The 25,516-nt window shown below is 37.3% G+C and overlaps 3 protein-coding genes across 9 annotated transcripts; all 3 read left to right on the top strand.

Annotated features, from left to right (window-relative positions):
* The first annotated feature begins 4,867 nt into the window (after window positions 1–4,867).
* On the top strand, window positions 4,868–9,619 carry havcr2 (hepatitis A virus cellular receptor 2). Of its 2 annotated transcripts, XR_013817948.1 has the most exons (8): window positions 4,868–4,969; window positions 5,498–5,836; window positions 5,920–5,988; window positions 6,543–6,611; window positions 6,714–6,763; window positions 6,931–7,015; window positions 8,741–8,848; window positions 9,568–9,619. XR_013817948.1 is itself a non-coding variant. In XM_079835612.1 (7 exons), the coding sequence occupies exons 1-7, from the start codon at window positions 4,927–4,929 to the stop codon at window positions 8,779–8,781; spliced, it is 696 nt and encodes a 231-aa protein (XP_079691738.1). In that variant the 5' UTR covers window positions 4,868–4,926; the 3' UTR covers window positions 8,782–8,922. The 2 variants fall into 2 exon arrangements, 1 of the variants encoding a protein (XP_079691738.1); XM_079835612.1 differs by lacking the exon at window positions 9,568–9,619 and having other exon boundaries at window positions 8,741–8,922.
* Window positions 9,493–13,396, top strand: havcr1 (hepatitis A virus cellular receptor 1). Of its 6 annotated transcripts, none has more exons than XM_079835606.1 (9): window positions 9,493–9,643; window positions 9,952–10,293; window positions 10,730–10,822; window positions 11,101–11,187; window positions 11,424–11,519; window positions 11,607–11,659; window positions 11,747–11,822; window positions 11,919–11,955; window positions 12,664–13,396. In XM_079835606.1, exons 1-9 carry the CDS (start codon window positions 9,589–9,591, stop codon window positions 12,791–12,793), a joined length of 969 nt encoding a protein of 322 aa, XP_079691732.1. In that variant the 5' UTR covers window positions 9,493–9,588; the 3' UTR covers window positions 12,794–13,396. The 6 variants fall into 6 exon arrangements, with proteins under 6 accessions (XP_079691732.1, XP_079691734.1, XP_079691733.1 ...); XM_079835607.1 differs by having other exon boundaries at window positions 9,557–9,643; window positions 11,610–11,659; XM_079835608.1 differs by lacking the exon at window positions 11,101–11,187 and having other exon boundaries at window positions 9,499–9,643.
* A 5,265-nt stretch (window positions 13,397–18,661) lies between these two features.
* LOC307137040 (hepatitis A virus cellular receptor 2 homolog) lies at window positions 18,662–24,131 on the top strand. The gene is made up of 7 exons (XM_079834520.1): window positions 18,662–18,826; window positions 19,715–20,053; window positions 20,139–20,204; window positions 21,369–21,460; window positions 23,444–23,555; window positions 23,664–23,697; window positions 23,783–24,131. Exons 1-7 carry the CDS (start codon window positions 18,769–18,771, stop codon window positions 23,862–23,864), a joined length of 783 nt encoding a protein of 260 aa, XP_079690646.1. The 5' UTR covers window positions 18,662–18,768; the 3' UTR covers window positions 23,865–24,131.
* The last annotated feature ends 1,385 nt before the right edge of the window (window positions 24,132–25,516 follow it).

The following is a 25,516-nucleotide window of genomic DNA, read 5'->3' as shown; positions in this document are numbered from 1 at the left end:
TGCCACCTGTGCAATAAATCCATTCGTGAAATTTCCTCACTACTAAATATTCCACGGTCAACAGTTAGTGTTATTATAACAAAGTGGAAGCAATTGGGAACAACAGCAACTCAGCCACGAAGTGGTAGGCCACGTAAAAAAAAAAATCACAGAACGGGGTCAGCGCATGCTGAGGCACACCTTGTGCAGAAGTCGCCAACTTTCTGCATTTAATAGCTAGACCTCTAAACTTCATGTGGCCATCATATTAGCTCAAGAACAGTGCGTAGAGAGCTTCATGGAATGGGTTTCCATGGCTGAGCAGCTGCATTCAAGCCTTACATCATCAAGTACAATGTAAAGCGTTGGATACAGCGGAGTAAAGTACACCGTCACTGGGCTCTAGAGCAGTGGAGACGTGTTTTCTGGCCTGTGATGGACGAGTCTGGGTTTGGCGGTTGCCATGAGAACGGTACTTGCCTGACTGCATTATGCCAAGTGTAAAGTTTGGTGGGGGGGGGTTATGGTGTGGGGTTTTTTTCAGGGGTTGGGCTTGGCCCCTTAATTCCAGTGAGAGGAACTCTTAATGCTTCAGGATACCAAGACATTTTGGACAATTTCATACTCCCAACTGGGAACAGTCGGATGGTGAGCCAGAGGCCAGCCAGGACGAGGCCCCAGGGCGGAGATGACTTGATGTAATGCACCCTGGGGACGAGCGACAGAGATGGAGATGGAGACTCTGGAGACAAGGAAAGGCTGATGAGCCCACGCGGCACTGGAGACCGATTTGGAGCCGCGGTGACGAGTGTCTGAGGTGGAAATGGTGAACCAGAGGACAGAGGTGGAACTGATGGGACCGAGGATGAAGACGGAGCTGTGGAGAAGGCGAAGCCAGAAGGAGCCGAAGGAGTAGGCAGGTCAACGCCTGACCAAGGCGTAGCTGGAGGAACAAGGGAGCCCGGTGGGGCCGTATGGCCGATGGTTTCCGGTGGAAGTGAGGAAAGAAGGAGCCAAGGTGGAGACAACGTGTCTACAGGCCGAGGTGGAGTGATGGGCGAAGAGGTTGGAGGCAGATCTGGACATGGTGTAGGAGATGCAGAGGGGCTGACGGATACCAGAGGAGACAGGGCCAAGGAACTGGCTGATTGTGGAGGTGGGAGAGGGAGGCTGGGCGAGGATTCAGAAGAGACAAAGGGCGCTGGAGATGCAGGGACATTGTGTTTAACTTCCCCAAACCAGTCAATAAGGTCCTCATCGAAAACCTCCATAAGTTCCTGCAAATATCCTCCAGAGATTTTATCCATGGCATCCACAGTGGCAGGGTAGCGGGTGTGTCTTCCTCCATTCCCTTAAGCTCCACTAACACTCCCTCTGCGATGCATGGTGTTGCCAGCTCACGCACCTGGTCGTCAGACTCTGTCGGTGGTCCGGGCTCTGAGGCGATGAAACTCTCCATCCTTATCCTCAGTATGGGCTCGTCTCTCACGGGTGACCAGTCTCTGTCTGTGATGGGCTCAAGCAACTCCATCATGCTGGTCACAGTCGGTGGATGGCTGGTCTGTTTGGAGTGGGGCTGGTGACGATGTTATCCTCAGCGGGGCCGATGGTGTAGGCTGATCCACAATTCACCAACACCCACTCGACAAACTCGCGAGTGATCCTCGAGAACCCACACTGTGCCTTCGTTTCCACATTCAGGCTTACATGGAAGTAGACACACAGCGATTGGTGCTGGAAGTTGGTGAGGCACGCCAGGTCTAGATATCTATTGGTGTGGGTCTTGAGGCTTTTCTGCTCCTGCTCCAGGCAAAGCAGTAGTACAGCAGGTGAGTCCATGCTGATTGGTATTGGTTCGTCCTTCTGTTACGCTTTGGTGTGGTAAGGAAAACCCACAACGAAGAGGAATACACAGGAACAGTATTTAATCATAAACTTGGATTAAAATATAGAAATACACAACCAAACTCTAATATTAACGAGGACAAACAGAAAATTGGTGAGAACTCAGGGTTCAAATGTACAGGGCAAACAAAGGAACTAATGAGGTGATTAAGGAACACAGGTGGAACAGAATGACTATCATTCTGTGTTATCAATTAACACAGGGAAAGTAGGTCATCATGGGTAGAACACAAAGCATAATGGGAAACGTAGTGAAAACAAGACAACACAGAGCATACACGTAACAACATCCAAGATATTTAATTGTTTTGTGTAAAATTCAAGAAATTCAAGTCTTAATTCGCTCAAATATACAAGAACGTCTGTTCGTTTACGGAAGAGCTGCCATTGAGTACGGTAGACACCATAAGGAGAAGAAGGCAGAAAATAAATTGCTCACAAACTGCTCGCAATGGTGAGTAACCACTCAATTTGATCTTTTTTATCAATGTGATTATTCCCAGATATGATGATGTACAGTATTCCTGTTCATCCATAAAAGGTCTGGATCCAAAGAGAGTCATCTCAGTGTGAAAAGTGAGATTTGAGAATTAGAAAAGTATATTGCACCCCTTTTTGAGAGCCAGCCACAACAACCACCAATTAATGGTGAAGTGTGTATATTTAATATTATTGGTCTAATTGTAATGATTTTAATGCTAGCCTGTGTTTTTATTGGAGGCTAATAGACTTGGACATCCAGTCTCTGTAAAAACATATGACTTTGCAGCTATGTATCTGATTGATGATGCCATGCCATGGCTTTCTTTTTTGATTTACTGCATTTGACTTTGAGTATGAAGAGGAGGGTTCTTGGAAAGATGAACATCAGAAAATGAGAACATTTTCAAGTTGAAGCTGTGTTCGTGCCTGAATTATATCATGACTATTTTGAAGTGGTGTAATGATGTATCTGTAGAAACATTAGGTGCGTTTACATGGAGCACTGTAATCGGTTTAAAAGTCCAATCCGAATGAAAATGCTCCATATAAACAGCTCAATCGGAATAAAAATGGCCAAACAGAATGAAATTGTAATCGGTTTGAGAGGGGTGGAATAAACCTTTTCATGAATCGATCAAACGAAAAATTCCACCATGTAAACGACCTGATCCGATTACTTTGAGTGCACGTCTTTCTGAGACGTGATATATAGCGCTCGCGCCTCCACAACTGAAGAGCGCGCGTTGTGCTCACACCAGGTTAATGTTGGCAAGAGAGGAAAGTAAATTTTTCTGAGGTATTAATCTTTTTATTTCGTAACATGTTATGAACTTGATGTTGGAATAATGACACAGACAGTCTGGCTACACCATCTCATCTTGACAGCGTTTGTCCTAGGCTTCAACTGCGCCTGACAGAAGAATACATTTTTCTGAGGTGATTCTTACACTTTACAACAAATAATAAATAGCTTTTATAAAACTGTTTAAGTCCTGGTGGCCGTTGAGAGTTGCCATTGCAACGGGGAACATTCAAGCTGCTGGAGAGGACGTGTCGACATTTTGTTTCTCGTAAGTTAGATATAAAAAAAAAAGTTAAACAACTGCATCAGGTTAAGTAACATTACCCACAGTCTACTTTAATTACTTTTGTTAATATTTATACCTTTGTGATTATGATATCTTTCCTTAATCATCTGAAATATATGCGTTTAGTAGGCTACTAGTACTGATGCGGAGCACGTCTTGAATGCTTTCATTCATGTTTCACCGTACATCCTATGTTTTTATTAATAATTTGGGTGCATTTTATAGTTAATTTTGTGTTTTTCAAAATAAATGAATTTAATTAATTTTGATTCCGCATTCATCATTCACAGCTGTTGAAATAGCCATTGTATAGAACAAATTAGTTTAAACTACTGCATGTCCGATAAAAAATCAAATAAAAATTACCAACACAGAACTATTGATCAACGAAACTAACGTTACGCATCTGATGCGGCAGACAAACTGTGTGCGCATGTCACAAAATGATTCCGACTGAAAGTAAGCACATGTAAACACCAGATCGGTTTAGATAACGTCTCATGTAAACTGTCCACCGAATCTTTCAATCGGAATGATTTTAATCGGAATGACAAAAAAAGTGGGCATGTAAACGTGGCTACTGACACTGAAAGACGGAAACCTTTTCGAATGCAATTTGCAATTTGCAATGAGGTTAATGACAGCCACCAGTCTCAAGGAAACATGACTGTCTAGACTTGAAATGGCCTGTCAGGAACTGTCAGCGGTCAGTGTAAAAAAAAAGAAGAAATTCCTCCTTAAAAGGAAGTTGACGAGGGTACTTTTGTGGCCATGGCATTTCTTTTAAATCTTGTTGAATTAGACACTTTATTGACCAGCAAGGGAAAATATGGGGGTTTTCTGTAACAGAATAATGCTGCTTTGTTGGAAATTGAAATATAAAGATTGCACATTTAGTCCAAGCATTGACAGCTAACAATTCATTTTCAAACCATCTTTTATTAATCATTAATAATCAATACATGCTTTTCATGCATGTACACAAACTGACACATGAGATATGTTCCCAACAGGTTTTAAATAATACTAAAGTTACAGTACATATTTTATCATTAAAGATTATCTCTTATATATTTAAAAGATTGGGGTTGGTAAGACTTTTTCTATATTTTTGAAAGAGTTCTCTTTATTTGATCAATGATTTGTTTGAAATCTTTTGTAACTTGCCTTTACTGATCAATTTAATTCTAGCTTCTTGAGTCCTTGCTGAATAAAAGTATTAATTTCTTTTAACAGGACCTTCTATCATACTGACCACAAACCTTTGAACAATATCTATTAAAATACATCACATTCACAATTACAACAAGAATACAAATACTCTGTCTGGCTTTGGAACCAATAGCATGTTGAAGTTATTCCTATTGGCAAACAGACGTCATGGAAAAGAGAAGTTCTTTTCAAGTATTTTTAGTATATGAGCCATTTACACATGGATTAGGGACTTAGTGAGTGTACTACGGCAAAGAAAATGATTGTTTTTCTATTTATCTCAACAAGTATACATGTAGCAAGTAAGTACAAATAATATTTATTTTAGTAGTGCTATAATGTATAATACTGTGTACTATATTTTATTCCTGTGCAGTGCAAAACATAGTATCAGTATTTTTTTGTCTTGTTTTACCTCTCTTTTACCAGTTTATTTTTTATTTTAAGCATAACTCTAGCAACATTTAATAAAGGTTATGCTTACAAGGAGAAAACATGCCTAAGGGATACAAAAAATAAAATGGGTCGTACACAATTTACAAGGTTTAAGATTTTCAGATATTTTACTAAATATTTTGTGTATTCTTTTGTGTGTATTATTGTATATCCTGTGCTGTTTTTCCACCAAGACAAAAATACCCCCTTTTTTTTCTCTGCCATGTTTCACTTCAACTTTATTTGATTAGTTTGATATGTAGCCCATAGTGAAAGTTGCACCTTTTTAAGGAAAAAGATGTGCAAAATGCATGTGAAATCTAATAATTTGTTGCCTTATATACGATGTTATATAATAATATAAGTGTTGATACTTCTCTGTTTTTGTGCTGTAGCCTGCAGCGAGTCATCAAATTTGGTGTTTGGACAGGTTGGGGATACAGTTACTCTCCCATGTAAATACGACATTAATGCCAATGGCCTACTGAACGTTTGTTGGGGGCGACATCAGTCATGGTTCAGCTGTGAGAACACTGTTATCTCCTCTGATGGCTTGCAAGTAAACTACAGAGAGTCACAAAGATACAGCTTGGTCAGTGGACTCGACCGAGGAGATGTTTCACTTACCATAAGGGCTGCTCAAACGAGGGATGCTGGGATGTACGTGTGCCGCATCGAGATCCCTGGACCTTTCAATGACATAAGTTACAATGTTTATCTTTTTATCAGAAATGGTGAGTAACCACTCAATTTGATCTTTTTATCAATGTGGTTATTACCAGACATGATGTATAGTATTCCTGTTCTTCCATAAAAGGTCTGGATCCAAAGAGAGTCATCTCAGGAACACAACTGGTCCCTGCAACAGCAAAGCAGGAAAAGCAAGGTATGAAAACCTTTCAGTATTTACTTTTGCAGAAGTGCTTCTCAGGTGGTCGCAGCTCTAATCTGAGCAGGGTAAAACAATGGTAAATGCTAATGCAACTAGCTGTTTAACCATGCATATTGTCTTTTATGGCTGAAGTCAGAGGCCGTACATCCAAGAACATGGTAAACACAGGTTGCCTGACGTCCTGACAAAGAACTTAATACTTTTATCCAGAAAGAATGCATTAAATGTATCAAAAGTGACAATTAAGACATGATTTCCATTTCCAATAAATGCTGTTCTTTTGAACTGTTTTACTGTATTTTAACTTCTATAAAATCCTTTTTTGTCCTTTTCCATTCAATAATTTCAATAAGGAATCAATAATTTATTATTAGCCAATACATTGATTTACTGGATTATTAACCATAATGTACTGTATATAGTATGAATTACCAGAACTAATATAATAGTTGGAACACAATGTGCTGAAAATTTCACCAGTGGTCAAAAAGCATGCATCATACGAGGTAAAATAACCCTGACTAACCATTTTTGTTTTATACACACAGTCTACTATATACCAGACCCTACCACACTCACTACTGAGCTTTATATCATATCAGAAAAGATAACTGCAGGTATGAATATATAATCATAACCACACTTAATAAACATTGAAGTGATTCAGAAATATGAGGCAATATCAGACAATAGTAAATGCAAATATTGATCCATTTCAGATATTACTGACATCTACATAGAAGAACCCATTGCAGTGGTCCATACTGAGGTATTGCAATCATCTGTCTGACAGAAACATTAACAGTTCTGCTTTTGCGGTCAGTCTATAATTTGGCTTTAATGTGTTGTTGGTGATGTGTGTATGTAAATGTATATGCATATTGATTTTATTTGAAGGTGTTTCACGCATCACATACATGTTATGTGTCATTTTAGGAAACAATGGAAACATTTGTCATAAATACTGTAAAAGTGGGAGCCATTGTCTTTATCCCGGGTTTAATCATCGCACTTCTGTTCAGTAAGTACATGGTCTAGATCTGGAGAAATATTAAATACTTGTAAGAAGCAAAAATAGGTGAATCTCATGAAACCTCTAATGAACATGTCCAGATCACATTTAATTCTAAATATCCCAACAAAAAAAAAGATAAGAAAGAAGACATTGTTTTCATAACGAAGCATATTTTAGCTTGGAATTCTTATTACTGTAATGTGTTGTAAAATATTTACCCCCGGTTTCACAGACAACGCCCAGACTAAAATGCATGTTTGAGCTGTTTTAACCATCATGTCAATGCCATTTTTTGTCTTAAGATGCACATCAGTAATGTTTTTTCTAAGGCATGTTAAATGTCCTAATTGAACTAAAGCCTAATCCTGGCTTAATCTCTAAGCCCTGTCTGTGAAACCAGGCCTTACTTTTTTATTAAGATTTGTTGTTCGGTCTCAATAGTGATTATCAATGTAATTAAAACACAACTGTAATAAAATCATTATCTTTTAATTCCACATAAACTTAAATTAGAGGCAGTGCAGCAAATCCTAGCAACAGAATTGATGAATGAATAATTCATTCATTTTCTTGTAATGTATTTTGTTAAAGGGTTAGTTCACCCCAAAAATGAATATTCTGTCATAATTACCCTCATGTCATTCCAAAACTTTCATTCATCTTTGGAAGACAAATGAATATGAGAGCTTTCTGTCCCTTCATTGATGGCTACGCAACTACTACTTTCAAGCCCTAGAAAGATAGTGAAGACATCATTAAAATAATCCATGTGGTTTAATCTCAATTTTATGAAGCAAAAAAACACAATTTACCACTTTCATTTACAAAATATTAATCTCCAATGCACGTTCACTCTGCTCTCGCATCAACACAACACGTGTGCGCCAAGGTGCTCTCATGAATGCACGTTGGAGATGAATATTTTGTAAATAAAGTGGTAAATTATGTTTTTTTTGCATAAACAAAGCTCTTGCGTCGCTTCATAAAATTGAGGTTAAACCACTGGAGTCACATGGATTACTTTAATGACGCCTTATGCTCTAAAGTGGTAGTTGCGTAGCTGTCAATGGAGGGACAAAACTCTCTGATTTTATTAAAAAGATCTTAATTTTAGTTCCGAACTAAATCTTACGGGTTTGGAACTACATGAGGGTGAGTAGTTATGAGTAGGGATGAATAACTTGTCAGGTTAAAGGGATAGTTCACCCTAAAAATGAAAGTTCTGTCACCATTTACTCACCCTCATGTTGTTCCACACCTGTTTGAGTTTCTTTCTTGTGTTGAACACAAAAAATATATATTTTAAAGAATGTTGGAAATCAAACAGTTGATTTAGTATCTTTTCCATACTATGGAAGTCAATGGGGTCCATTCTTCAAAACATCCTCTTTTGTGTTCAGCAGAAGAAAGAAATTCATACAGGTTTGGAACAACTTGAGGGTGAGAAAATGACGAATTTTCATTTTTGGGTGAACTATCCCTTTAAGTCTTATTTACCGAAATAAACCTTTACCCAACAGTATAGTCTAAATATAAGTACATTTTATTTAGTGCACGAACAAGAACCACGAAACACTTGCTGTGTGGAAACCTCTGTGAATTCTCGTGCTGCAGAGCGTTAAATTTGTCTCTCAGAATGTGTCTCCATTGCTGAGTGGAAGTGAAAGAGGTGACTCATGGTCCGTTTTGCTTACTGTGCATTAACACATCCCTTTGAATGCTCTGCCTCAGGACTGCGCTGCAGACAACGCACCAGCAAAAGGGGAAGTTAAAAATCTGCGAGCTCTCCACAGCCCAACAACAACCACATGTGGATATGGTGTGATATTCAGATCCGAGGTCACTATGACTGTATATAGACCACATGTATGGTGACGTGTTTTTTTTTTGTGGGCTTGTTCTCGGTGCCTAATATTTATAGCCTATTCTAAAATAATTGACCAATTATTAATCTAAATCTGAGATAACTTATTTACAATATGTTGTTTTTGCTGTTGTTTTACTTTTTCATTGTAATATGTTTGTAGCCTGTATCTTCATTTGCCTTACAAGTCTTTTTGTAAAAAGCTTACAAAATATAACTAATCATATGTCATGCATCTCTGTCTCAGAAATCAATTACTGAATGTTTCTTCCTAACTCCACGTGGGCTTAAAGTTTGAGCATTTGTTTGGAAACAAAATCTGATTTATCACATAACAGCATGGTACAGTAGCGGCCTCTAGTGTTCAATGCAGTCGCATCAAACAAAGTTCCAATGATCCTTAAAATATGAATAAAAAAGGTACAAACTCGCATGTGATGTTTTGTAGAAGCGTGTGTTTTCCCAGTACAAGGAGATGTTATTATGTTCTCAGTTCTAACAAATCTCTCTTTCGGTTATTTGAAGTTGACCAGAGAGTAGAAGGCCATATATGGAAGTGAAACTTTAAAAAAAAAAAAAGAAGTCTGATTGCACATTCAAGAAAAGCTGAGAATGTGTCATGTGCATGTTGACTTCCGTGAAAAGAGCAACAATGTAATAAGAGAGATGAGGTTTTCTTGATCATTGCTTTCAGGGAGAGTGAAACCTATTCATCATGACTGATCTTCACAGCTGGTTCTTTACATGCTGGATTCTTTGTTATCTGACAAGTGAGTTTAACATTTATATTGAGATTTGTGGCAAAGAGTAAAATGTAATATATATTTTTAACGTTTTTAATATTGATATTTTAAAATATTATGTTATATGTAATATTTAATTTTCCAGTAACCCTTGAGGCCACATTATCTAGAACAATTTGCACACTGTGATAAAATATGACATAATATGTATTTTTGTTTGTTAATTTAACTAAATATTTCAATATAGATTATTTGATATTATATAGATTATATTTTTATGATCTAAATTTCAAATTCAAGGGTATTTCAATAAAACCACTGTCTCTCTCTATCAGTTTGTAAATGCAGCGACGTCATCGTACAGAGTTTCGAGGGTGAGAGTGTCACTTTGCCATGCAAATATGACAGCAAATACCATGGAAAATGTGAAATATGCTGGATAAGAGGTGACATTCCCAATATGGGTTGTGGAGATGAAATTATTGGAAGTGATGGGGATAAAGTGGTGAGGAAAAAAGCATTCAGATACCAGATGGTGGGAGAAATACCGCGTGGAGACGTGTCCCTGACAATCCTTAACATTGGAAAAACAGACTCTGGCAAATATGGATGCCGCATACATGTGCCTGGATGGTTTAATGATGAGATGTATTACGTTCACTTGATTGTTGATGATGGTAAGAAAAGCCAATGTCAAAAAACTATAAATGTCACTACAAATTTTTTTTTTTTTTTTTTTTGGTTTGGGGTCAATAAGATTAAAATTTTTAAATAAAGGAATAAAAGTTAAATAAATAATAAGAAAAAAGTAAAAAACTTTTTTGATAGTAAAAACATTTTAATTTTTACAAAAAATATTGCAAAAATTTAGTGAGCAGGATCATGTGACACTGAACAATTGAGTAATGATAATTAAAATAATAATAATAATAATATTTCACTATATAACGGTCTTGAGCATATGAGACTTCTTTCAAAAACATTTTTTAAAAATCTTACGGACTCCAAACTTTTGAACGGTAGTGTAGTAGATTTAAAAAAAACATTGCGTAGAGATTTTTTTTACATTTTTTTAAAGTAGTAGTTTTACATTGAAATACACTTTCTTCAAAGCACTTATTCCAACAACATGGGAAACTACATCCCTGTCGAGCAGCACATCTGAGCATGAAATCACAGGAGTATTCACCACTGCCATGACAGAGGGTACTTGCTTGTGTTTCTATGTGAATATATATGCTTTCATACTGTCTTTGGTAATCTGTCATGGCTGAATCATGAAAACGTACCCCACAAAACCAGATCAATACTGTTAATCGAGTCTAAAAATAAGTAAGTAGTTTTGGCGGATGGCAAGTTTGACATTATTTACCATCGTTCAGTCATCACAGATTATATCCTTTCTGTGTAAAGTCAGTACTGTCAGCAGTTTTCTGATAGCCCATGCACATTAAAAAAGGAAAATTCTACATCCTGTTTCAAAGCACCTGGTCCAACCACACAAGAGCCTTTGGTAACCACTAGTTCTGGGCTTATAACCCCTGAATCACAGACCACTGAAACATCAGGAGGTATTATGATTTTAACCCTGGCAGTGAATCTATAATGACTGAAGAAAAATATTAATTTACATTAATAACCATTTCATTGTCTGCAATTTATCATTATTAATAATGATCAAGTGGTGCGATTTTGGCGTTTGCATGTTTTAAAAATATTTAGTCATTAAAGATCTCTGCTTTCTTTAAAGACATAAATTGGTAGAGTAAAAAAACATTATGTGACTTTATCCTCTCTTTTTTATTAGAAACAAACAAAACACGAGAGAATACTTCATTTGTCAGTTCTTCAAATGCTCCCCAGAGTAGCACTATTGAACCGTGGACCTCAAGCACAACATACGGTATAACACAGCACATGATCTGTGCTATTTTTAATCGTTTGTATGCATTTCCAAATATGCTGATTGATTGTGTTTTTCATTCTAAAGCAGGAACCTCAGTTAAGTATCCTAATTCGTCCTCTGTGGATAAAAGAGATGGTGTGAGTATTTCACCATAACAGAAAGCCTTACATGTATTACGGTTTGAAAAAATGACTTCATATCTTGATACTGATTTGTTCTTAAAGGTAAATGCAAATGCAGTTATCGTGCCTGTTCTCCTGTTACTGTTGGCTTTGATAGTCATTACTGGCATTCTGATTTGTGAGTCCAATATGCAAATTCACACTTTCAAATTGAACTGCAATATTTTCTCGTCGCGTTTATTTATAAAATTAAATTGTCGTTTTCTACTTTCAGGGAGGCAAAAGAAGAAAACCAGAGCTGCGTTAGACATGTAAGTCAATCCTTCAAGTGCTACTAAGGCTTAATTTAAAATAATTAAAAACATTAATTCCAAAGATTAAAAACAGATGCATAAAAAAATTGACTGAAATAGGAATTTACAGATTGTTTTATGCTGACCAAATGCTAAAATGTTCCTATTTAAAAACACAACCACTCACTTTAAACAGTAGTGTTTAAAAGTTGGGGTCATAGCACATTTATAATATTCATAAATGTTTCTTGAGCAGCAAATCAGCATATTAGAATGATTTCTGAAGGATCATGTGACACTGAAGACTGGAGTAATGATGCTGAGAATTCAGCTTTACCATCACAGGAATAAAGTGCATTTTTTAATATTCAAACATAAAAACAGTCATTTTAAATTGTAATAATATTTCATAATATTACTGTTTTTGATCAATTAAATGCAGCCTTGGTGAACATAAGAGACTTATTTCAAAAACATTAAAAACTCTTCCAACCCTAGTCTTTCGAATGATAGAGTATTTTTTTTTTCTTTAGGCAATAATATTGTGCATAATTTAAATAAAATGTAAATGATGTGAAAGATGCAACACATATCACAGGTAGCATCAAAAAACGAGCATGATCCTTCCATTAGGTCACATTTTATGTTTGTATTGAGGCCTGATCATGTCATGAGCATTCGCTGATCACTAAAAAAAATGTTTCTTATCATTTTTCCCTCGTTCAGAACCCAGAACTCAGAGAACTCGGTCATCTACAGTAACTCTGGCAGCAGTGTGGGCCTGTACAACAGAGAGATGGCTGTGGAAAACATCTATCAAATACAGACCGAAAATGAATATGAACAATGGCATTAATATCTCATCAAATTCACATTTACTATTAACGTTTAAGTTGATCAGTGTGGAGTCTGTTTTCTGTTGGATTGTTTGTAATAATGTGACAGCTATCGCTGATCAGAGAAATCAATGCTCTATCCTTTCTCTGACATCTAGAGGCTAACTGCAACACTATATCACTATTAAAACTAATCTGATAACAAAGTTTAAATGATTCATTTACCACAAATGTGTTTTTGGTAGGTACAGCTGTTTCTCATATCCTTCATATGACCAGAGTCTTTGGCAATTAGAAGTGGTAATTTGGGTTCAGAAAGATCATAAAACTTAATTAAATAGAAACTAGATTGTAAAGATTGTTCATAAAAATGTTCTGTTATCTGTAATTCATATTACCCCTCCATTGCTGGTTCACACCTCTAATAACATTCATCAGTCACACCTTGGAAACTTCCGTCCCCCATAACAAAAAAACCTCATTCTTCTGATTAACAAATGCTGCGTTTTTTTCAAAGGTATTAATGTTGTACAGAGATTTGTAAATTTTGAAATAAGCAGACTGTATGTGCTTACTTTTTTTCATAATTTTTATAATAATAAAAATGTTTATTGTTTCCAGTACATAGTCAAACATATACAGTAGGCTATACGACTCTTTATGAATTAATATCATGAAGACGGGGCAGTTTGACCAACCAGATGAATAGAGTGTTTTAGTGTCACCTATGTGCCATAAACCGCTACCATAAACAAAAAAGGTGATATCAAGCCAAAACCTCATTTTCCATTTGTTAGAACAAAACGAAACACTGTTCGTTTTTCATTTGTGAGACTGGATAGAATAATTGAATGATCGGATACGGGAAATAACTGGTAGGCTACAATCCACACTTACCTCCAAATAGCAGGATTTTATCAAGGTCAGGCTGCGATGCCACGTGATTGGACTGGTCTGAATTCCCAAGAATGAGCGATGTACTCTGCATATATTGAAAAATGGGTGTTGATGCATTAGTCATACATTTTAATATTTTCTGAAAGAAATGCCCAAGTAATGCTAATTTTGAGCATATAGGCTAGTTTAAAATATATTTTAAAGAATTTTAAATTTATTTTTTAAAATAAGAACACTTTATAAAAAAAATACACAGAACTTTAATTTCAAGTATAAGATGCTAATATACTTTTTCTATATTTAAAGGTAGCCCACAAATTTTTGTTAATGGAATTTACAATGGATAAGGGAATATATTTGAAATACAAGAAAGTACAGTTTTGATATGCTCGCAACTGCAACTAACGATTATTTTGTAATTATACATTACATTAATGGGCAATACCAACAGTGTCATTATATTTACTGCTCTCGTAAATACGATAACTTCTGTTACATATATTTTTTTAAGCCTTAATTTTTTCTAACAAAAATTATTTTAGCAAACTGTGTATTTTAGTCAGAATGATTGCGCTCCGTCTGTTTGACGCGCATGCGCTCACCGGCGCTCGTTCATTGAACTAAATTGTGCAGTTTATCAAGACTTGTTCGTTAGAATATGCTAAATGGAAATACTCGTGGGATTTTCTAGCATATAGCTACATATTACCATAAATTATGCGCTGAGGAAAACACGTCAAAGGCATTAAACAGCACACGCGTCTGTCAAAACACGGTAAATAAAGTTAACTTACTTGCTTTTGGTTGAAACGCTTAAAAATATAAAGCCCTCTCATGTTTCGAACATCTTGGATCATGTAGTTAACGTTACCTTTCCCGAAACTGCTCACTCTTGTGTCCTCCGCTGTTTTCCATATGCCATAGAAATGGCTAACGTTACTGTAAAGCGACCTGACTGGCTGATGGTTTCCCGGGCACAACGCTGTTGACAGTCGATAATCAAATTAGTTTAGATTATATTTATTATTGATTAGTTGTTGAAGCACCTTACATTTGTATAAGCAATCTTATATGGCCGCGTCCGAAACCTGGAAAATGCTGCCTTCGGCGGACACATGGTAGGAAGGCACGTCCGAATCTGATGTTAGCTTCACTTCCTGTCTCCTGAGATACCTTCATCTGATCGATTTTTGAAGGCAGCACAGATGTATCCTTCGCTGCCTTTGATATCCCACAATCCTGTATGTTCCATTCTGTGACAGTTGAACTGGGGGGAAAAGATGGCGTCCAAAAGTTGCGTTTGCTGGTCAGTTTGTGTGTAAATATACGTTTTTTTTTAACATCATTTTCCACTTCTGATGTCATTTCTAAGGAGAAATTACTAATGTAGTAATTGAATATTTGTTTAGTTCTCACCAAAGCTCTCTATTTTGCTTTAGGTCATTAAACGGTTACACTGCTGTCCGAAATTAGTTTCGTGAGGTACCTTCATACACAAACGCTCAAGTCATTGCAGAGCTGCCAACTTTTCAAAAAAACTTAGAGTGAGATTTGGTGGGGCCAACCAAAATTTTGCCGCGAACAAAGCAAAAATTGCAACAAAAAATAAAATAAATAATAATATTATAATATATATATATATATATTATATATATATATATATATATATATATATATATATATATATATATATATATATATATATATATATATATATATATATATATATATATAATAGCTATATACACACACATCACAGAAAACACTCTCTCTGCATCAGCATTTGAATGGGGTAGTATTGGTTTTTGTTGTTGATTTCTTTTTTGCCTTTGATAGATAAGGTTGATAATTAATTATTTCTATTAAGACAAAATGCATCTATATGACGCTTTGTATACAGTATATCCTATAGACACACACACACACACACACACACACACACAATTTTAAAGCACTATGTAGAGGCATGGTTTTGTCTAAATAGAACAAATTGATTATACATCAACCTACTGCATACTTTTACAGGGAAGAAAAAGGAAAATAACTGTCTGTCCTGTCTGTTGCTCTTCTGTCTGTTGTGTGGTTCTTTTTTGCTGTGGCTGATCTAAAAAAACATTGTAGTAAAAACTGAGTAGTTAAGTTATATTCAAGCTACCCTTTTGAAAATAGCTACACTACAAGTTACTATCAAAAAGTAGCTGGCTACATTGAAACCATGTTTCTTTTTCTTCTTCTTTTTTACAATGAGATTGTTACAAATAACTGAATAATTGTTCTTGAAGAATGTTATAATATTTTGGGTTTCAAGCTTCATAATGCAATGTAATTATGATTTCAAAGAGTATAGGCATTCAGGGTTATTGGGACACTTTTCCCCAGTCATTTCAATGGAAAAAACTGTCAGAATCATTACACACAATACTCAAATATAGCCTATATCTCAAACTGGCTGCCCAGTGCAAAATGGCTACACATTTAACATCAGTGCAAGAACAAAATGTATGCAAATCAACTTTGCGATGCTGTTTGCGAACGTTCGTTGGAACTATGGTTTCGGGAAACACGACTCGTTTAACTATGCTTATAATGACGGAACTTGTGACCATAGTTAGCGAACGACACTTTGGGGAAACGCACCTCTGAGCGTCACAGCGCTCCACTTCGCTCGTCAGAACCCAAAACGGAATGTAGCTTTAGGTCGCGCAACACCGTATTTATTTTCCCATTTATCTTGAACCCCCTCACCGAAAGCATGATCGGCTCAACATGTAGATATAGATATATAGATAAACTCATCTTTCAGGCATTTGACAGACAGACCGGGTTGGCACTTCAGCGTGAGAAATCGGGGGTGTGGCGTGTGAGCGTGTGAAACCAATCAAATGCGTGTGTCTCACGGCCAATGCGTGAGAGTTGGCAGCTCTGTCATTGTATGATAAGGCAGCAAGGCAACGAGTCAGCGGCCTAGGTTTTCGGTCGCAGCCTATCACTTGTTTCTGCTTCTTCACTTTGATCAGGAGATGTACTATTTTGCGCCCCCAGCCATATAATAGTGAAAACATGGCTAGTGGGGAAATTAATGGCGGGCAAAGAGTAAAGTAGATTTGAAGTAAATCCCTATGTACGCAGTGGACTAGCCAACAAAAAAATTCAGATACTCAGAATTAGGAACTTAGGCCTATCTGTTTTCTTTATAAATCAATATTTTCACAAAATAAGTTTATAAGACAGTAGGCCTATGTAAAACTATGTGGAAAAAGGATTAGGGTTACTCAATCAAAAGAGTAAACGCAACTACAAGCCAAGTATACTGAATACGTAATTATACTTTTAAGTAGGCCTATATCTCTATCAAAAGATTGAGTACAAGTATAGGCCAAACATACTTACGCTGCATCCAGGGGCGTAAATTTTATCTAACAGTTGGGGGGGGCGATAAACATGAAATTTCTCAAGAGCAATTTTGAAGGGGACACAAATAATACAGCCAAAATAGTACTTGTAAGGATATGTGTACCACAAAAAAAATTAATTAATTAAAATAAAATAAAAAACTATTTGTGCTTATTTGGCGTTTTGGTGCACTGAAAAGTTATCTAATGTCTGTTTTTCTTTTCTCTGTCATTTTATCTGACCAACAATACAAAGCAATAGTTGTTTAAATATGAGTAAGGTTCACCACACAGTCATATTATATAAAATTATCTTGCATCCTCCACATAGTATTTTATACTATGATATTCAGATCTTTAGCTATTCAACTGCAGCAAGCCCTCTGATCTGCCACTTATTATCATATTGAGCAAAACCCAACACAGATCTGACAGAGCGCCGTGCGCATATACCTTAGATTTAGAATTAGCGCCAATTCGAGGGCGGGTTGTTTGAATTATGGGTTCATTAGCCTATTATTCTTAATGAAAAACACAGCAAGAAAACAGTACAATGACACACTCCCTTAAATAGGCACTTTTACATTTCGCTTTGAAACCAAAACTTGGGACTCAAAATGTTTCTAAACTTAAACGCATTTTTTGTCCCGTTTGCTTTTGTATTGTTTTACTACTTACACATTTATTTATATATCATTATATTATTTACAATACTCAGCATGGTTTTTAGGGGGGGACAGCCCTCAGATTGGGGGGGCCCTGTCCCCCCCGTGATTTACGCCCCTTTAAATCGTGATTTAAATCGAATACTTCTCTACTATATAGTATGCGAGAAAAAAAGTACGGCAAAAAACAGTAGGCGAAAAGTCTGGATGACTTACTACTTCCGGCGAGATTCTGAAGTGCTCATTCGATGGACACTTTACTATCCCATGAGGCCATGGGAGAGGATTTATGAATGGAGGCGAAGCGACGCAACTGGCGGATGTAGTACGTACGTACTATCATACTATAGAACATACTTTTTTAATGGTTGCCAAGTAAGTTCAAATTCAAATGTAGTACATACTCAAGACAGTAGGCTACGCGATTTCGGACGCAGCTTTAGACTTTTTCTGTCAGTAGGCAATAAGTCAAGTAGCCTATAATTTAGTGTATATTGCTGAGAAGTAGAGTAGGCTGAAAGTATATCTTTTTCGAAAGGGGAGCAACATCACAAAATCATTAGGCGTATATTTTACAATTTAAGTACTACCTGTACAGTCTTCTAGCGGTTACAGCTAGTCTCACTCATAGTGTCCATGTTTGTTCAATAATAATTCAGCCAATTCCTTGACTCTGATGAAGAATTGGCTGGTTTATTTATCAGCCAGCTGTGACTGCATGAACACTGTTTACCACCAATAGCAAACACACGTGCCACCATGGACATGGCGTGTGCTGTGTGCAGGCCCACCGACTCATTCATGGAGCCTGTTTACAGACAAGATAAGATATTCAGATAAAACTCCATCACACAATTGCCCTATTATTTGCTGCATGACTCCACCTCCAGATGAGGCCTGCAGATGGGTCAGTGGCCCTGTCCTTCTTGGAGATGTCACAGGCGCAGAGCTGGAGAACACAGTCACTCTTTCACATGTCCTCCTCTGCATATCCCTGGTGCCGCCCAGCACAAGGCAGTGTCGCCTGAACAGCACACTGGAATGGCTGCTCCTCCCTGGTTATCAGTCCTTCGCTGGATCCTCCTCCTCACCATTTCAGGCAAGAAACGCACTATAAAATTAACAATTATGTAAGGCATGTGCTGTGAGAGATTTACCTTATAGTATAATTAATGATCTAAAACAACAACTGAAAATGCACTGCAAAAAATTACACTTTTTTTTTGTAAGAATATCGAAATTCTTTAGTCAAGGTAAACTTACAAAAAAGCATGAGATATGAAGATTAATTTTCAGAAAATCTGACATTTATTTTTATAATCTCATTAGCAATTTTTGACAGATTACTGCAAAACAAAACAAGATAAAAATACTTATGAAATAATGTGAGAAGTGCTGGTATGTAAGAAAAAAGTAAGGGTACACTACAGATTAAAATATAGTAGAAAAAAAGCTAAATCGAATAACGAACTGATGTGATGTCATTTCGAACAAAATCAGGCCAAAATGAACTTCGTTTGGAGTTCGTTCTGGTAGTTAGAAACAGCTTACCAAAACAAACTTTCTGGAAACGTTTGCTACGGCTGGTAAACACTTTTGTACTACCATTGGTCTGTGGCGATTACGTAATAGGTAGAGGTTCTGCCTCTTTCACATCCAAATAGTTTCATTTCTCAGTCTGTTGACGTCAGACGTCTGCGAATGAAAACATGAACACACTAGAGAGCTGATTTATAGTAGAAAATGAAGTTGTACTTCTAATGAAACGAGACACTGAAATTGTTTTTAATGTTTAATAAGGTAAAGCTGCTTGATTTAAAGCAATCTATTGTATAACATGCTATATAAATTAACATGATGGGATTTCAAATATTGTGATTTCAAATATTGTTGTGGACAATGGTTGAGATCCACTGCACTAATACATTGTATCCACGTTTATATCTAAAGAAACCTCTGAAATGTTGCTAATTTTTGTGCCTTGCAGCTGAGAGGTGCTCCGTGTTGGCGTTTCAAGTGACGGAGGGCAGCACAGTGATTTTGCCATGTCATTACTCAGTGAAACACCATGGCCTCAGCCACGTCTGCTGGGGACGGGATTGTGGAACGTTCTGGTGCAACGACATCATAGTGCAAACAGATGAGTATGGCGTCATCTCCAAAGTCTCCGACAGGTACAGGCTCATTGGAGACGTTTTGTCAGGACAAATGGACCTCGGGATCCAAAGAATACAGAAGGCGGACAGTGGGCCGTACTGCTGTAGAGTGGACATAGAAGGATATTTCAATGATAAGAAGGTGTCCTACACATTGACGGTCATGAAAGGCAAGTCATACAGATGCTTTAAAATTGGACAACATTTGGAGAGCTTCATATTTGAATAAATCTTCATGTATGTTCATTTCTGAAGCCCCAACGACCATCCCTCCAACAACCACCACCCCAATTACTACAGAACCACAGGACACACAGACAGGTAAGGGGCATTGTTCATGCAAGACACTACAGATGAACATGGTAGATATATAAATGTTTTGTATTAAAAGTATGTGAAATGTTATGCGTAAACATGAGGCATTATGTAGTTAAATATGCACTAATTTGCATAAATCTCCAGAACAGATATGAAGCCGGGATCAAAATTTGTTGGCATATTAAAGGTTTTGACATAGGTGATTTTGGATATATTTTTTGGTAACACTTTAGAATAATGGTCATTAGTTAACATTAGTTAATGTATTAACTAACCATGAGCAATACATTTGTTACTGTATTTGTTCATCTTTGTTAACTTTAGTTAATATAAATCCAGCTGTTCATCGTTTGTTCATGTTAGGTCACACTGCATTAACTAATGTTAACAAGATTTTAATAATGCATTAGTAAAAGTTGAAATTAACATTAACAAAGATAAATAAATGCTTTATAAGTGCAGTTCATTATTAGTTCATGTTAACTAATGTAGTTAACTAATGTTAACTAATGACCATTATTCTAAAGTGTTACCTATTTTTTAGTCACTCCATAAATTAGAAAATACTGCCAACAACCAGAAAAAAATTGACCCTATTTTTAGGAATCAATTGTTATAGAAATCATGATGAAAAAACCCTCTGTACAAACCTTCAGAATATAGAGAGGAATAAAACTGTAAAGTTTGGTGTATGTAAGTGCTAATAAATGGAGGTTTCTTGCTCAGAGCAAGAGAAAAAAAAAGAGAAAATGGCCTTTAAAGATATGTATTGCATTCAATTTTACAGATGTAAATAGGTCATGTGTAATTGAACAAACCCTTAAATAGCCCAAAATATTACAATTGAGCAGTGCATGAAAAAACAATGTTTTTTCCTTTGACTTGCCTTAAAAAAAAAAAAATTCTGCTGACTGCTTTTAACGGTTTTATACTTGATTTGCACAGTAAGTGTCATGCAAGTTTTTCCTTAGACAAACCACAATTATATGATGAATCACTAGTTGCATTTCAGTCCTTATATCTATTTGTGCACAACAGTTCATTAGAGACCACATAGTGCAGCAACTCAAATGTCACAGACCCTTGTGGGTAGAGATAATGTTTCTCACGCGTCAACTGGCATTAGCAGCAAAAGCAATTTCCTGTGTTTCACTCTGAATTTCATAGTGTCATCACTGTCAGATCAGTCCAGAGGAGCAGATTCATCATTACCTGACATTTCCTGGCAGAATGTCACTCGTGTGCAATCTGGGGCTATGGTGAGTTACTGGTGCTCAAACACAGTATATGAAACATGGACATTATTCTTACGGTACTCAATCTATCTAATCAATTAATCTATCTATACAAAAGTTAATCATTTTATTCAGCAAGGATGCATTAAATCAATTAAAAATTACAGTAAAGACATTTGTTGTAACTGGGGTGGCTATAATGATGAGCAAAAGAGCCATTGATGAATAAATCCACAATGGAAAACTCAGAAGATCGCAGGAGAATAAACCCAACCACATTAAGACATTGTCAATACCAGGCAGGGAACAAAGGAAATCTCAGGGCTTAAATACATGTGGAGTAATCAGGGAGAACAGAAACAAACCCGGAAAAGTGCGTTCCTAAACTGACAACAGTCCAACAGAGCAGGGAGGGTGGGGGCTCTGGAGGTGTATGAGGGGCTGGCAAAGATCATGAAACAAGTTGGTGGCAGGAGAAACCAGGGGGAGGAGCCAGGAGCAAGTGTAGTCATGCAGGGGAGGGAGGAGCCATGGTGGAGTCTTGGTTGACAACCAAGCGGCAACCTCCCGCAGTTTCTTTTGAAGCCAATATGGAAGTGGCATATACTGCAATTCATCGACTAGCCGCTAGGGACAGGCTCCAGAAGGGAGCAGAATCTCATTGAGCCCCATGTTAAAATGGCCAACTTTACAGCAGATTAAAACATGTTTTCAGCCTGGTACAAATTGTGGTTTTGGTCTATACGGCTCATTTTACCCTTCATGACAACTGTGAGGGGGGTGAATTTTTTTATAACTCATTCGTTTACATTATATAAAGCCTTAAAGTTCTGCATAATTAAGGGCGTGGCCACTTCGAGTGACAGGTGGATAGCCATTTATCTGCTGTCTGTTAGTCATCGCGTCACTTCAGCTCCGCCCACGTCCCGCCTTTTTGCCCATTTTCTGTTATCCGGGAGTGACGCGCGATGACGCGTTGCCAAGATGGCAACAGCCATCTCGTTCATACTTTACGCTTCAGAACGGCTCATCAGAATCCTATGGGTGACGTCACGGACACTACGTCGATATTTTTTTACAGTCTATGTTGACAACACAGACCCAGGTAGAGCTGAAGAGCCGATGAGCCGCTGCGACATTGATGGCCCTGGAGACCGAGGCCTAGCTGCAACGACGAGAGTCCGAGGTGGAGCCAGGGTGCCAGAGGACTGAGGCGTAGCCTGTGGGACTGAGGTGGAGCTGGAGGGAAACGGAGCAGAAGGGATAGAGAGACGAGCGCAGTGGACAGCTCAGAAAGTCTGTGGAGCTGGCAGAGAGACGTCTGACCAAGGCAGAGCCAGAGGGATGCGGGAGGCTGGCCAGATTCTACATGTAGCTCAGGTTCCGTGGGTATGGTTTGCTCAGTCCTCTTAGCTGGCTCATGAATTGCGGCAGGCTCAGGCTCACTGTCTGTTGTGGGCTCAGGCATTCGCTCCATGCAGTGGTGGGCTGGACTCTGAATCTGGAGTGGGGCTTGTGATCTGTTATTCCCCATCATCCACTCCACAAACGCGGTGGATTTCCCCCAAGGACTGACACCGGGCAGGCCTGCTTTGGTTTCTGCATTCAAGCTGGTAAAATAAAAGGTGCGGAGAGCTGTCCGGAAAATCTGTTTAGCACGGCAGTTGTAGGAATCCTCGGGTGTGGTCCTCAAGAGATTGCTGCTCTTACTCCAGGCAGAGCAGCTGGACAGCTAGTATGTCCATAACTACTCAATTTGTGGGTCTGGCATTCTGTAACAGTGGTGGCTACAAGCCTACGATGATGCGCAGAACAAAGTAGATGAAAACAAATGAGTCTTTAATTAATAAATCCACAATGGAAAACTTAGTAGATTGCAGGAAAATAAACACAACCACATTAACTAAGTCATTGTCAATACCAGACAGTGAACAAAGGAACATTTTTAACTGAATTTAAACCATGTAACTTAAAATGATGAAACCCTTCTGACTTTGTGATTTAAAGATGGAAGAGCCGATCTCTCGGATCACACTACAGATAAACATCCCGGTGCTGTCTCTGTCTCTCAGTCTGCTACTGCTCCTCTTGGGAGCACTGGCCCTTTTGACCTTCAAACGTACGTATAGCTATGAATCTACAAAACATTTGTTTAATGACATTCCTATGAAGAGTTAGTTAAATTGCGATGTACATCATACAAGGAAATATGTATTTTCTGATTCAGGTGGCGTTTATGGGAAAGCATTTGACAGTGGGTGGTAAGTATGTGATTCACTTCGAGAATACTATAATGCTCTTTGAAATGCAGTGTAATCACAATGATTGCTGTGTTTTGAACTTCAGTTTCTCAAAGGAGCCCCGACACATTATATATGAAATACGCACAAGAAGACCAGTGGAGGAGAACATCTACACCCTGGAATAGAAAACAAAAACCACCTGATTCTCGTCGTTACTCATATACAAATTGGGTTACACAGTCTTGAATATTATTCAGTTTTTGTTTTGAGAAAGGGATTGTTCAATCACAAATTAGTGGAACTGGTGGTCACATTCTCAAAATGTGTATTTTGTAAGTGCCGGTAGATAATGACAACTTTCATTTTTGTATAAAGTATCCCTTTAAGTATGAAAAATGTTTTTTGTTCCTTCACATATAACATTTCAAATAATAATAAAAAAATACATCTGGAATATTTACTAGTGATTTTGTTAATTTGTTTGTTGTTGTTGTTGTTGTCACATTGGATTTAAACTTAATGACTTTGCTCACACAGGGAGGGTATAACAACTTCCAAAAAATAATCTTTTTTAGGGTGGGGGCTGGATGGTTTGACCTTGTTACATCTGTGGTGAATAAAATTGCTTATAAATCTCTCAATATGCTATGTTATTGGCATTTTTTGGAATAAATCTTTTTATCAACTTGTTTTCTTTCAATTAGGACAGGTTTTGTATTTCTTTTTGTAACTATAGGGCTAATTGTGAACTTTTTCACTCAAACACTGAGGTGCATAAGCTCAGATCACTGAAACCTATGCTCAGTCAAAAAGAAATAGAAAATCTGTGAAGGAATCAAGTTGGCAAAAAGATTTAACCCAATATTTGGTGATAATATAATTGAGAGATTTACAAGTAAAAGGCTGGCCATTTTTGAACGGGAACACCAAATTAGGTAGCCTAATGCATTTTCAACACAGCACAAGGGTTTATTGTATTTGAGTTAGCTGCCCTTTCAACCGCTGTGCCACTGCATGCAGTTATGATCTGCATTGTAAGAGTACTTTTCACCACATGATGGCATACTTTCCTCAATTTACATTATAATGGCTTTTAGTCAGTTTTTGTAGGGGAGAGCCACAAACAGCCCGGAGGATCAATGATGAAGAGTATCCAGAAAGCTTTGAAACATTAAATGTTAATTATTTACCAAAACCAAAATGAGTAAAGATGTCGCAAGGGCAATATCTCACTAACTATAAGACTTTGAGACAAAAAGTTCAATTAGACAAATTACTTTCTTTAGTAGTGGTTTCATATGTTGGTTTCAAACACTAAAACATAAAAGGATAATAACTAACACTGGTGGTGGATGAGGGGAGACCACCGATATGATTGCAAAACACTTCTTGTATACAGTAGCCTAGTAAAAAGCGCTATAGGTTAATGCCTCATTCATTCATTCTATAATTCCAAATAGGCTATCATTATATTTTTATAATGGCTTTTGGGTAAATACATCCTGGAATGCATTCATACAAGAGTACATTTTTGTGTTTTACATGTCATTCGGTGGCCTCAAAAAGTATTTGCTGAGTTCAGCCACACTTAAAATGTATGCCATTGCATTATCTGCAAACAGATTCTCATTGTTCCCAGAAACTAACTTCACTTCTCTGAGCCATTCATTCTTGCATTTACTTTTAACCAATTAGTGAATGTGTAAAGTCAAGATCACACAAGTTTCCTATTGAGTGTCTACATCCGTGGGCAAATATTTTGGGAGCCATTGCACAAATTAAACATGCCTTAATGCTTCCTAGCTATACAAAATTATTAGGCCTACATTAAAAGTTG

Source organism: Gobio gobio, assembly GCF_949357685.1.
Source record: "Gobio gobio genome assembly, chromosome: 14".
NCBI classification, from domain to species: domain Eukaryota; kingdom Metazoa; phylum Chordata; class Actinopteri; order Cypriniformes; family Gobionidae; genus Gobio; species Gobio gobio.
The sequence above is the reverse complement of the archived record's forward strand: the minus strand, read 5'-3'. Positions and strand labels throughout refer to the sequence as shown.

Excerpts from the sequence above, each read along its gene's own strand:
- havcr2 (XM_079835612.1), top strand. The coding sequence starts at position 4,927 with ATGATTGTTTTTCTATTTATCTCAACAAGTATACATGTAGCAA. Across the intron at positions 6,764-6,930 it reads TTGCAGTGGTCCATACTGAG|GAAACAATGGAAACATTTGT; the intron begins GTATTGCAATCA and ends GTGTCATTTTAG. Across the intron at positions 7,016-8,740 it reads AATCATCGCACTTCTGTTCA|GACTGCGCTGCAGACAACGC; the intron begins GTAAGTACATGG and ends GCTCTGCCTCAG.
- havcr1 (XM_079835606.1), top strand. The coding sequence starts at position 9,589 with ATGACTGATCTTCACAGCTGGTTCTTTACATGCTGGATTCTTTGTTAT. Across the intron at positions 9,644-9,951 it reads GATTCTTTGTTATCTGACAA|TTTGTAAATGCAGCGACGTC; the intron begins GTGAGTTTAACA and ends TCTCTCTATCAG. Across the intron at positions 11,956-12,663 it reads ACCAGAGCTGCGTTAGACAT|AACCCAGAACTCAGAGAACT; the intron begins GTAAGTCAATCC and ends TCCCTCGTTCAG.
- LOC307137040 (XM_079834520.1), top strand. The coding sequence starts at position 18,769 with ATGGCTGCTCCTCCCTGGTTATCAGTCCTTCGCTGGATCCTCCTCCTC. Across the intron at positions 21,461-23,443 it reads GTGTGCAATCTGGGGCTATG|ATGGAAGAGCCGATCTCTCG; the intron begins GTGAGTTACTGG and ends TGTGATTTAAAG. Across the intron at positions 23,556-23,663 it reads GGCCCTTTTGACCTTCAAAC|GTGGCGTTTATGGGAAAGCA; the intron begins GTACGTATAGCT and ends TTTCTGATTCAG.